General features: G+C 44.6%; 1 protein-coding gene across 2 annotated transcripts in view; it reads left to right on the top strand.

Annotated features, from left to right (window-relative positions):
* Positions 1-2590: 2590 nt before the first annotated feature.
* Positions 2591-12129, top strand: part of RBFOX1 (RNA binding fox-1 homolog 1) — a 345800-nt gene continuing 336261 nt past the window's right edge. For both annotated transcript variants that reach the window (XM_006913843.1, XM_006913842.1), the window contains exon 1: positions 2591-2677. In XM_006913843.1, coding sequence (XP_006913905.1) covers positions 2591-2677 — 87 coding nt within the window. The remainder of the gene's footprint in view (positions 2678-12129) is intronic.

The raw sequence follows: 12129 nt of genomic DNA, 5'->3' as shown, positions 1-12129 counted from the left end.
TCATAAACGTCATAAACAATTAGCCTTTATTTTCAGAGAGAGGAAAAAGGATACTCATTACTGGGGAGCAGCAAAAGTTTTTGTATTACGGAGTTCTTAGAAAGAAAAAAAAAAGAAAATGTCCTCTGCAAAGAATATAGCTATATATCCCATATATATTTCTGATTTTTCTCTAGCCATATATATGTATATATGTCGCATATGTAATATATTTCTCATTCCTCTGTGACTGAGATTATCAGGCTCTTTAATAAAAACGACATGTATAGTTATAAAGATAATGATCTTTTGTATCTATGTAATTCTACAGTTTCCAAAACACTCCTGCAGTTTTTCTCATTGGCTCACTCTTGTTGAAGAGTATGTGTATGTTGTTACCTCTGTTCTTTGTTCAGGAAACTAAGAGTCTAAATGTGTAAATTTTGGGCCTCTGTGACTGAATTAAGTCTCCTGCCTCCTGGTCTAATGGTCTTGCCACCCTACAACATAAAAGAGACATAATTCCATCTGACCCAAACCTTACCAAAGTAACAGATAGCTCTCCCTTCCTGAGAAGCTGTCTCATGGCCATGCTGCTGTCCTCACCGGTAACTTCTCAGAAGAGCAGTGTTGAAAGTCAGAGTCAAAAGCTAAAGTTAGAAACAGTATCAGGCTGTTAAGTAAGAGGGGTCAACTTGCAGCTGTTACTGGAGCAGTCCAAAGTGTAACAACGTGGCCACTTGGATACACGAGAATCAATTACAGAGAAACCTTGTCAAGATGGCCAAAATTCAGCCTTAAATAATTGAATTCTCTGCCAAATGCTGTCCACTGTCGTTATCTAGAAATGTAATTATGCAGCTAAATCAAGCAACTAAAATTAGTGTAGTGTAAAAACACCTTGGCTATGTAGAAGTGCAGGAATTGACATTTGGATTTAGAAAAAGCCGATAGTTGAATAGGTTTTTGCGGTGTCTGAAGCTCTCCCAGTTTCCACAAAATCTATACCCTGTGTCCTGTTTGGAGTGAGAGGTGGAATGTGGCAAGCAAATGTTTGGTTTGAAGGTGATTTTCAGTGATCCCTGGGCCTCGAGCGTAAGCTGAGTGGACGTGTTTTGTAGGTTTCACATCATTGCTCTCAAAACTGCAGAACTCCAAACACGCCCACGTGCTCTCTGGGTGTACAGATGAGAAGAGTGACAATTTAGATGTTATCTGCACCTTCTCTCTCAAGCCACGGAAGCGTCCGTACCAACCATCAGGAGAACAGGAAACACGTGATCAGAATGGCTAAGAGCCTCCTGTATTCTACACGCCATGATGCTAAGGACCTTATTTGTCATACGACCCTTTGAGGTAGGGTCTACTACCTGGGTTTTCCAAATGAAGAAACGGAGGTTCAGAGACTCTAGGTAACTTGTCGAAGGTCACACAGCTAGTATGTGGGTCACCGAAGTCAGTATAATTTGAACGCACGTAATCCTGTTGGGGATTTATCTATTGCTATGTAGGCTATTTTAAACAATCATTGGGTATTTCCACACACTGGAAATATTTCAAATATGGGTTCAAATGTATTTCTCATCCATAGGTTTGCTCCACATGAGCTATGTCTTTAAACTCTGGGAACAAGGTGACGTCTCAATAAAATACTGCATATTAATAAATAACAATTGAAAGCTCAAAGACAAAAAATGTTTTTTAAATGCACACACATGCAACAGGCATGTGATATTCTATTACAGAGTGAAATACTGTACTGACTGCAGTGGCCTGGTTAGAGATTTTGTTTGTACCCTGGCAGTGCCTCTTCCAAGTATGCGACTGTGAGCAAACAGTTCACCTAGTGTGAGCCTCATTTCCCATTTGTTACCTGGAACTAATAACAGCACCTTCCTCGGGGAGTTGAGAGAGTAAAATTACATAACACAGGTAAATAAGCTCATTCTCCGTGCATAGCACATATTGCAAATATTAGCTAGTGGTATTATATTATTTGCACAAATTGCCTCTTTAAAATTAAAACCAGAGAGAGAGAGAGAGAGAGAGAGAGAGAGAGAGGAGAGAGAGAGAGAGAAACAAACTAGACCATCTTCTTAGTATCTTCCTGATCAGGACCGAAGGCTGAGCATATTAACTTACTTGAGTTTTAAGTGGCAACTGATAATCATATTAATTTACATGTCTCATTTTCCTCCCTCCGAAAAGCCCATGCAGATTTCGTCCCTTGCCTTTTGCCCAAAAAATATTAGGAAGAGCCCAGATCCTGTTGCCTGACTACCTCTCCCTAAGTCTCTCTGAGAACTAAATTAACGAGGAGTGTTTGGTTAGTCATGTTAGGCAAGCCATTCCCAAAATAGCACCTTCCATTTTGGTAGCTCCAACTTTGCAGCTGCTGTGTCTCTTCGTCGTCTGGGAAGAAAACTTTCACATTAAGAGTTGCTGATTCGGATTTTCTTCCTCTCCCCTCTCGGCGGTGATGAGCGCTTGGCTCCTGACAGAAGCGATTTGGCTCTCTGCTTTGTAGTTCGCAAGAAGTTGGGTTTATAGATTTTCCCCTAACTCCATTGATGTGTTGAGCTTCAGAGGGAATAACACCTTCACGTAAAGCATGTTGCCTTCTCAAGGAGTCCTCCTGCATCCCTATGGAGTGCCTATGATCGTTCCAGCCACCCCCTACTTCCCCGGACTGATCCAGGTAATTCAAGGCCACTGCCAGCAAGCAACTTAACTCCAGAGCGCTCAGAGTAATAATTGGAATTTTTATGGTTGAGAAAGCAAACACTTTTAATACAGGAAAAAGCCCTCGTGTAGTCAGTGGGAAGACAGTGGGAAATCAAAAAGATGGATCACCCTAATCTGGCTATTGACATCTCTCATGGCTGAATAAATGGTGTAGTTGAGCTATATTTGCTTGTATTGATCCGGCCGCTGCTTAACATTCATGCCTTTGCTCCAGAAGGTTGACCACGGGGCAAAGGATTTGCTCTCCTTCCCAGCTTTCTGGGGGACTCAGTCTCCCAGAGCAGATCATGAGGCAGAGTAACTTATCACGAGGTGACTTGGTTCAGAGCTTTAACCCGGGAAGTAGAAAGAGCATGAAATATGCATTAACTCGTATGTTCTCCTTCACATGGATTGTCTATTTTCGCAGAAGCTTCCCCCACCCCCACCTGGGTTGAGGGGTGGCACTAAGGCAAAAAAAGAATACTCTATCGATGGTTAATTTATGAAGTTCAGAGATTATTCTAGAAATCCCTTACTGGCTCTTGTATCTTAATGATGGCAAGAAAGCGGAGGGTGGAGATGTGTGTTGGTTTTACTTTTAAGACTGTTAATTCTGTACGAGGAGAATCATCTCGGAATAAGATATTTCTGGCCTTTGCTCCCTTATCAAAAGCTTGTCTTTTAAAACAAGCATTGGATTCTGGGTGGATGTCTGAAGTTTTCTGTGGAAAGCTAACATCTACTAGTGATAGAGCCTAATCATAGGAAACCCAGCTGGGTTTTTTTTGTTGTTTTTTGTTTCTGTTTTTGTTTGTTTTAGAACAACCAGCTTTTCTGTAATACATTCTGTGTCTTGTTTCTGCAGGAAAGGAAAACTAAATGCATTTAGTATGTCCTTCCACCTTCAACCTTGTGATATTTTAAAATTTTGGCGACACCCTGGCGCATTAATTACAATTTCTAGGGAGGGGTTCTGGCCAAACCCCTTTTTCCTTCGTTTCTGGATGTTGCTTGTTAGCTGTAAGAACCTCGGTGATTGAAGACATTCAAGGGGGATTCTAAATAATAACAAAACATTTTGTCATCCCCGGTTTATGGTTGTTGCTCAATTTGGAGGCTTTGAATTGAATGTGAGAAATAAACAGACTGCCTGGAGATTGTTTCTGAACAAGGGGGAAAGGGGTCCACATTTCCCGGCATAGCCCGGCCCGTGGGGCGTGCACGGATGCAAAGCGGGACTCGATGGCAAATTAGATAACTTTTTGCCTCTGTTGGAAATTTGGGGTGAAGGTCGGCCATTGGAATTTTGTTAGACCCTCTGCCACCCCATCCGATAAATAATTACAAGCAAATCACGCCCTTCACTCTATGCTGATTGATGCTGAAATTGCTTTTGAAAGTTCTCATAAGTTCCTGTTATAGATTAAGTGCCGGTGTAGGAAAAATAACGGCGCCCACTGAAATGGGTGAATGTAATCAGGCTTAATGGACTCGAGAGCTTGTTGGGAATTAAATAACTATCGATTTGCTGGAATGTTGCTGTCATTACGAAATGCCACTCTGGACATATTACCCCAGTGATGGATGAGAAGATGCACGGGCCAGCTGAGAAATTGGGGAGACCCTATTTCTTCCTCCTTTGCAGGGCGTTCGAGAAACGTTATCTAGTTATTTTTGGAAGAAACAAGTGATTTCACTTGCAAATCTTAGCCCGATCATACTTTGCTTTCCCAAGTGACACTTCTGGTAACCAGCAGTGCAACGGGGAGCTTGTAGACCAGCTGCTGTGACATGCTTCATCTTCTTCCTCCCTTGCCCCAATAGAACACACACACATGCTGTGGACAGGGAGAGACTAGCTTTATTTCCGCCTTGCTGAGACAGCCCATGGTATTTGCCTATTGGCATTACGAAATCACATCACCCCATTGCAGTAACATGTGCAAGGGGAAGGAAAGCAATTCAAAGAGAGAAAAATGGTAACATTCACACATACACACACACACCTTTCAGCTGATGCTCTGATATCAGCTGCCCTGCATCCCAGCAGACGATCGGACTGCTTACCAGTCCTTGACCTTGCGAGTTTCTTCCCAGCCTTTCAAGATGCAAGGGCTTTCCTATAGGGAATTAAAGTGCCACCCACCCCTTGATAATGCCATCAGCAAGATGTTAAAATGATCTGAAATAGCCCGTATGCTCCATCGTCAGTAGCGAGTTCCCTTTGACTAGATATGTTCAAGCGGAACCACGCTGGCCACTTACTTGGCCATGTTGCTATATCAGAGTTTGAGATTCCTCTCAAGGTCTCTCCATCCTCCAGAGCCAATGATTCTACGGCAGAAGAACTTGCTTTCTGTATTCTTTCAAGAGCCACTTTAAAAAATTCAGACCAGCATAGCCCTGTTTTTATCTTCTCAGTTAAAGAAAAAATAAATTATTGACCAGATGTGGTAAGGGAATTTAAGAGAGCATCATGTTATCCCGCAAAGGCAGTGAATGGAGGTGTTTCTTAACTGATCTGGGGGAGTCACTCACCAGGCTTTTCTGTTCCGGCAGTAGATTCAGTAGTTACCACTGACCCCACCCACCATTTCCTAGGAAAACCAGAATCTTTACCATAGTGGATCCCTCAAACCCATCATCTGATGTCTAAACGTGTTGAATATATATGGCAAGGGGGGTAGCTTTTCTTTGTAGCCAGGTAGAGAATTCCAGAATGCCTATGATAGGGCTGATTGAGTTAAACCCATTTGGACTTTTTCTTGGGGAGTAACAAGCAGAAGAGAAGGGGAAAGGGGCGATATTGCCAAGTGCATTGTCTAAACATGGGTTCCTCTTCCTGCTGCATGGACCTCAGTCTCGGTATTTTTGGATAGGAAGAACCAATGCATGCTCCTATGGAACCTCTTTATTTACTTCTGCACCCCTAGTGATACCTGGAATGATCAGTGAGTTTGCTGGCCTGAGAACAAAGGAGGTCTGACAAGTCCATTGTCAAAGCCAGTCTTGAGTCCAGAAGCTACCAGGTGGACTTACCCAAGCCATGGACCATGGCTGCACAAGGCCAAAAGCTAGAATCGAAACAATGGCATTGTAACTGATTCGTTTGAGAGTCTAATGAACTGTTGGCTCTAGGTTGCAAGTTCAGGACTTGTACCCTTTCACTAGATACTTGTCCTACGAATAAGACCTTTGACCATGCACGGCTCGATCATTCTTCATACTGGGACGAATAATTCCCATCTGATTCAGGTATCATAGAAAATGGGTCAGAAAACAGAATTCCTAGATGGAAGACAGCTCACTTAGCTGTTCATTCTCTGTCCACATAATCTGTATCAAGCACTGTTCTAGGCACCAGGAAAGAGGAGTGACAGTCATAGCCACTGGCCTGTGGGTTCACAGCCTAGTGGAAGAGAATACTAGATAAACACAAAACTGTAATAATTTAATAAAAGCAGGAAGAACAATAGGTAACAATTATTGAATACTTGCTATATGCCAGGCAGTGTGCTAAATACTTATTATCTCAGTTTATTTCCACAATAACCTTAAAGTTGGGTACTATTGGTCTATCCCACCTTATCTGTAATTTTAAATTCCAAAAAGCTCTGAAAAATCAGGGGGTTTTGGTGGAGAGTTTGGCATAACAAGTCATTTAGGAAGAAAACTTGACCTGAAATCATAAGTGGCTATTTGTAGACTTTCTTTATCCCACTTAAAGTGACTATTCATATATTTTGTTGCAGGAAGATTTATGTGTTTGATTTCAAGGTGTTATCCCAGACCCTGCTAAAGGCATTACATAACCAGTGTTTCCACTGAAATACCTTTCTGAAAAAGAAAAAAAAAACTGAATTTTAAAATACAGGTGACCCCAAGGGTCTCAGGTAAAGAATCACAGTCATACATTGTGACTCCTCTTTTTACAATTGGAGAGCCTGAAACTGAGACTTAGAGAAAAGTAACTTGCCCAAGGTCAGAAGGAACGTCCATGACAAAGCTGAGTGTTGGGTGGGGTCCGCTGGACCAGAAGCTTCCTTCTTAATCACCAATCCACTGATGAGGTGTATCCATAGGAACGCATGTGAAAACACAGGAGAGGGAGCAGACAGGTGTCTCCTAGGATAGGAGAGAAGGCAAGCGAAGGAGAAGGTCCTTCTTAGCAGAGCGGAGAAGGTGGGTGGATTCATGGCGTTGGGTCGGCACATCAGGATAGACCTTCGGTATCTTCTCCAACCCATCGGAACTGTGGGAGTTGACATTGATTAAACATAGGTCTCAAAAGTCAAAAGATATAGGGCGAAAAGCCCTGAATCTAAGCCCAGAATCTCTGTGTGCCCCCTGTAGACATGGGCTCCCCAATACCTTCCTATGACTCAGCCAGTGAATGTGGAATTGGAATTACCTAGCGTTGAGTCCTAATCACCCTTTGCCATCATTTTTCTCTGAGACGGTGAGGTCTCTGAAGGCTGAGTGTTTTCCAACGTAAACTTCACAGAGCTGGGCAGTGGCAGAGAATCGCTGACTAATGCCTATCAAATGTGGCCAGCAATGGCATAGTCAAACCCTGCCATCTGGATTTTGAAGCAGAAATCAGCGTCATCGAATTGGGCGATGGATATTATGAAAGATCTGCCTACACGTTTGTAGTGATACTGGAAATTACCAAAGTGCTGTTTTTAATGATGGACTAAGAGTAAGCACCCTGACAGGTAGGGAACTTGCTGGTCATTGGGATACATTTCTGGGAGAACTTAAAAGACACAAACTTGTTTTTCTCTGTGGCTGGTGCCGTGTTATCTACATGTTCCGAGTGTCTGCTGATTGGGAAAGAAATAAGAACGTACACTGACTATAAATGCCAGTGGTGTCATTTACTTTGAGGCTGCTCCATCTTAGTCACTAAGTGACTTTTCTGTCCTGCCAAAGAGGCCGTGTCAACAGCAGACTAAATTAAAGAGTCAGGGAGGTGGCAAATTCTCCAAAGAGAATTTGGAGTCAAATAGGTCCAGGTTGATATATTGGTTCTGGCATTTACTAAGCGTGTGGCCTTGGGCTTGTCAATTAACCTCTCCAAGTCTCAGTGACAAAACGAAAGCAGGAATACCTGTCTCGCAAAGTGGCTGTGAGCTTTAGATGTGATTCATCTCTTCATTCAGCAATTACATATTAAGCACCTACTATATGTCAGGCTCTGAACTAGGAGAGGGCGATGAAGCGGAATGGAAAACATACAAGATCACGGTCAACAAGTAGCTCGCCTTCTAATATATGGAAAATGTCCGACGTATATGATGTTTATTTTGTATTATGTATTATTCTGGAGAGGGAGAGATGATAGGTGTTTATTCAGGATTCTATTATCTGCAAGTGACAGAAGTCTAACTCATGTTGGATAGAAGGGGAAAAGAAAATGTCCCGTTTCAGGCACAGATGAATTCCGAGACTCCAACAACCCAAGGCGTGTCTCTTCTACACCCCACATGGGCTGTCCCTACTTGATCTTTGCTGACAAGCGCACCGTATCCAAGTGGTGGCAGAGATGGTCCCCCGCCATTCCAGGCTTATATCCCAAGCCATCTTAGCAAATCTCTTTCCCAGCTATTTCTGCCACAATTCCAGAGAGCCGTCGCCTTGGCCCGTCTTGCCAGCCATGCCCATCCCCAAACCAATCGTCCTGACTCTGACCATTCACAGTATAGCCGGAGAGTAGAGTCAGTTCCAACTGAGCTGTATGGGCTGTGAGTGGAGGAAAAAAAAAAAATGAGTCCTGTTTTTCACAAAGCGGACTGGACAGACTAGGTTCTCATTATCAATAATAATAATAGTTGAAGTTATTACAAACACCAAATATGTTTTTTTTTTCCTCCCCTAAATCCTGTACACGCCCTCCCCAGGGAAGAAAGTGGTGCATTTCTGATCTTACTTTTCCCGATCACTTTTCTGCCAGTGATCGTATGCACCAGGCAATTAAGCATCATCTAGTGCCTCTTCTCCATTTGTGATCCCGTGTGTCAAAGGCGGATATGGCAATTTCGGTCAATATCTTCCCAGTTAAATTAATTACAGTCGAGTCTCCCACCAGGGTATGTTTCGGACCTTTCTGCAAGGTGAGAAGGTGATGGTCTAGGGAAGTAAAGACAGCCTGAGAAGGACATCCAGTAACAGCAGAAATGAGGCGAGACTGGGTTTCTCAGCTCTTCTCTTCGTATTGGCAAGACATACCTGAAGGAATATATATAAATAAAGAGATTCTGTTCTGTTTTGTAGAAAGGCACTTCTTTTAATTAAAAGATTAAAGGGACACTGTCAATCTCGTCTGATGAATATCAGTCCTATAAAAAGGATGTGTTTCTGTAGCAGCCATCTGTCATTTTGATCATTTTAAAGGCATGCTATATCAGCAAGTATGCTTTTTATAATACGTTGGCACGGGCCAAGCTGGGCTGGAGAGGCTTGTGGATTTCGCACTCCGCTCTGCTGCTCTGGCATTCAGCAATCTGAGCCTTCGATGGCGAGGCAGAGCCCCCGCTCCTTGTCTCTTGAAGGTTGTTTTGGGTAAGTGCTTTCCCCAGCTGATTTATTACGGAGATACTCACCCCTATTTATGTTTCTCTCCTGTCTAAAGATAGACCCATCACACATGCATCCCACCAACATGGAAGCAGCCAGCACGTCCACTTGATTAACTGTTGAACCCTGTGAGGTGTCCAGAAATATTGAACTCGACACCCCGAAGGTCTTTTCCTCTGGGCAGTTGGGACCGTTGTTTTCTGCAATGCCCAGATTCTAACTTGAGCTCTGCAGCCTCGTAAAAGTAGGAACCAGAGGAATCGCGAAGTTAATTCATTCGTTCAAATAATTATTTACGGATCCTGGGTGCCATGTTGGGTCCTCTTCTAAGCTCTGGAGACACTGAGATGACTAAGACTCAATCTCCGTCCTCAGAGGTCATTTAGATAGCCAGGCCACTGGCCGTGGAGTCAGAAATTAAACACAACTGCTTGAAGGTGGAGCTCTATAGAGTCTCAGCCCCACTCACCCCGCCCAATATGAGCCTTAACCAAGATGGGTTTTTCCACCATCCCAGGAAGATGGCCTCCTGTAGGCAGGTTCTCCATCTTTCCCAAGTGTCGTGGTTTCTGACATTTTCCAGAGGACAAAGCATGGCGTTTTTGTTTGTTTGTTGTGTTATTTTTGTTTGCTTTGTTTTGTGTTGTTTATTTTTTAAGGAAGAAGGATGACAGCCAGAGCCCTATTTCTGAAGCAGCGGCCAGCTCTGCAATGTCTTACCTTGCATCTGGCTCAGAGTAATGCAGTGGGGTCCAGCACATTACGTGTGGTTAAAGGTGTCCTCTCTCAGCTGTCACCTTTTCTTCCACCCTCTAAGCTGTATCAGCTCCTTGAACAGAGAGACTTTGGGGACCGAAGAGGCAGTCAGTTTGTCCATGCTGCGGTGTTCTCACAAACTGCTTTCTAAGACCTATTTCTTCTTCTTCTTCTTCTTTTTTTTATGAGGCAAGGCAGTTAAAGATTTAGACCAGAGAGTTTAGTGCTAAGGATTTAGACCAGGGATACCTGAGTCTGGCCATGACCCTCTCCTGGTGGCTTTGGGGAAGTTGCTTGATCTCTCTGAGCCTCTGCTTCTTCATCTGTGAAATGGGAATGCTATCCCATATGCTCTGCCTCACCAAATCAATGTCAGGAATAGAAAGGCTCAAATATGACCATCCCCAGGGCCTTTGCAGTACAGCCATGACGTTATCCGGGCAACGTGACAAAATGCCGAGGGCTGGGCATTCCACAGACCAGCATCCTGGTCCTCGTGTGATATGGGACATCACCTCTCTGAGCTCTCGTTGTCTGAGTTTGACAGTGGAGACAGTCGCACCCACTTCCCTGAGGTTTTGATGAGATGATGTTTGCGAAGCGCTGAGAGCAGCACCTGCTCATCGTAGGAACTCCGTAACGGATGGCCAGCTTTGCTGTTGTCATGTTTTTTTTCAAGATATCCTGAGTTGCCGCAGCTTTGTTTTTCAGCTGAAGATGCCCGGGACTTGGGGGGCGGGTGGGCATGTTTGTAGTTCTTTGTTCTCACCCTGAATGGTGATCCCTGATAATGATTAGATACACATTTCTGGTGCAGCTGGACTAGGTGGGTGCAATCAGGGGACGCGGTGAGGGAGAAAGCGATGGGCTTTGCCGTCCTTAGCCCATGGCCTTGGATGATGTAAACCCTGTCCCCTCCCACTTCCTAAGTCAATAGCCTGGGGAGCTGGGCCTGCTAGACCCCCATGAAAGAGGATGCCCAGGTCTCAATCATATCGAATCCTTGCCCAAATTTTTGTCTCCGTGCTCCAGCGGGGCATTTGGGGCTGGAACTGAAGCTGGGCAGGAGGAGGTGACGGGTGGGCTTTGAAGAGGCAAAGAGATGCCCATCCCCTCCCCTCCATGTGGCCACGGCCTTCTGGGAAGAGACTCTTCAGGACCACCCACACCCCTGTTCCATGCAGCTCCTGGGACACTGTGAGAGCTTAATAAATGTTAAATAATAAGAATAGCTTCCATCTGTCAGTGCCCGGTGGCAGGGAGGATGTGTGAGCACACGACTGCCGACTGGCACTAGGCAGCTTTTGGGAGCCTTCAGGGAAAAACACAGCTCGAGCCACTGAGACCAGGGGGTCCCCAACCCCTCAGTACTGGTCCGTGGCCTGTTAGGAACCAGGCCGCACAGTAGGAGGTGAGCTGCGGGCAAGCAAGTAAAGCTTCATCTGTATTTGCAGCTGCTCCCCAGAGCTAGCATCACCGCCTCAGCTCCACCTCAGATCACCAGGCATTAGATTCTCACAGGAGCACAGGTCCCTGGCGCCAAAAAGGTTGGGGACTGTTGGCTTAGAGGACCTCCTGCATCAGAGTGTTCACCAGTCCTGCTGCTGGTCAGAATCTGGGCAAGTTCATTAATAACGTCTGCCCTGAACCCCAGATCTTCTACATCAGCATTGCAGGGAGCAGGGCCCGGTGAACTGCGTGCTTCACGGGCAGTCCTGGCTTTCCAATGCACAAGTGGATGTGGGAACTGGCGTTGACCAGCAACACAGGGACTTTGTTGAGGTTTAAAAGGGGTGAAGGCTCTGCCCTCTGAACAGACGGTGTCATAAATTCATACTTCCGTCATCTTCTTGGAAGAAAATGCCTACTGGGCTTTTCACATTTAGTTATAACAAAAACAAGAGCAGCTGCTTGTTTTCAGACATTTACTATTTACTAGGCTGTGTGTAAGGCATTTCACCTCCGGTACCTAATTGAAGGATTGTATTTTAGGGAGGAAAAAGCAGGTGAACTTGTTGGGATTACGGCTGTGGGCTCTGGTGCGGACTACCGGGTTAATCTTCTGTCTGCACCTATGTGACCTTGGGC

Source organism: Pteropus alecto, unplaced genomic scaffold (genome assembly GCF_000325575.1).
Source record: "Pteropus alecto unplaced genomic scaffold, ASM32557v1 scaffold44, whole genome shotgun sequence".
Classification (NCBI taxonomy): Eukaryota; Metazoa; Chordata; class Mammalia; order Chiroptera; family Pteropodidae; genus Pteropus; species Pteropus alecto.
The sequence above is the reverse complement of the archived record's forward strand: the minus strand, read 5'-3'. Positions and strand labels throughout refer to the sequence as shown.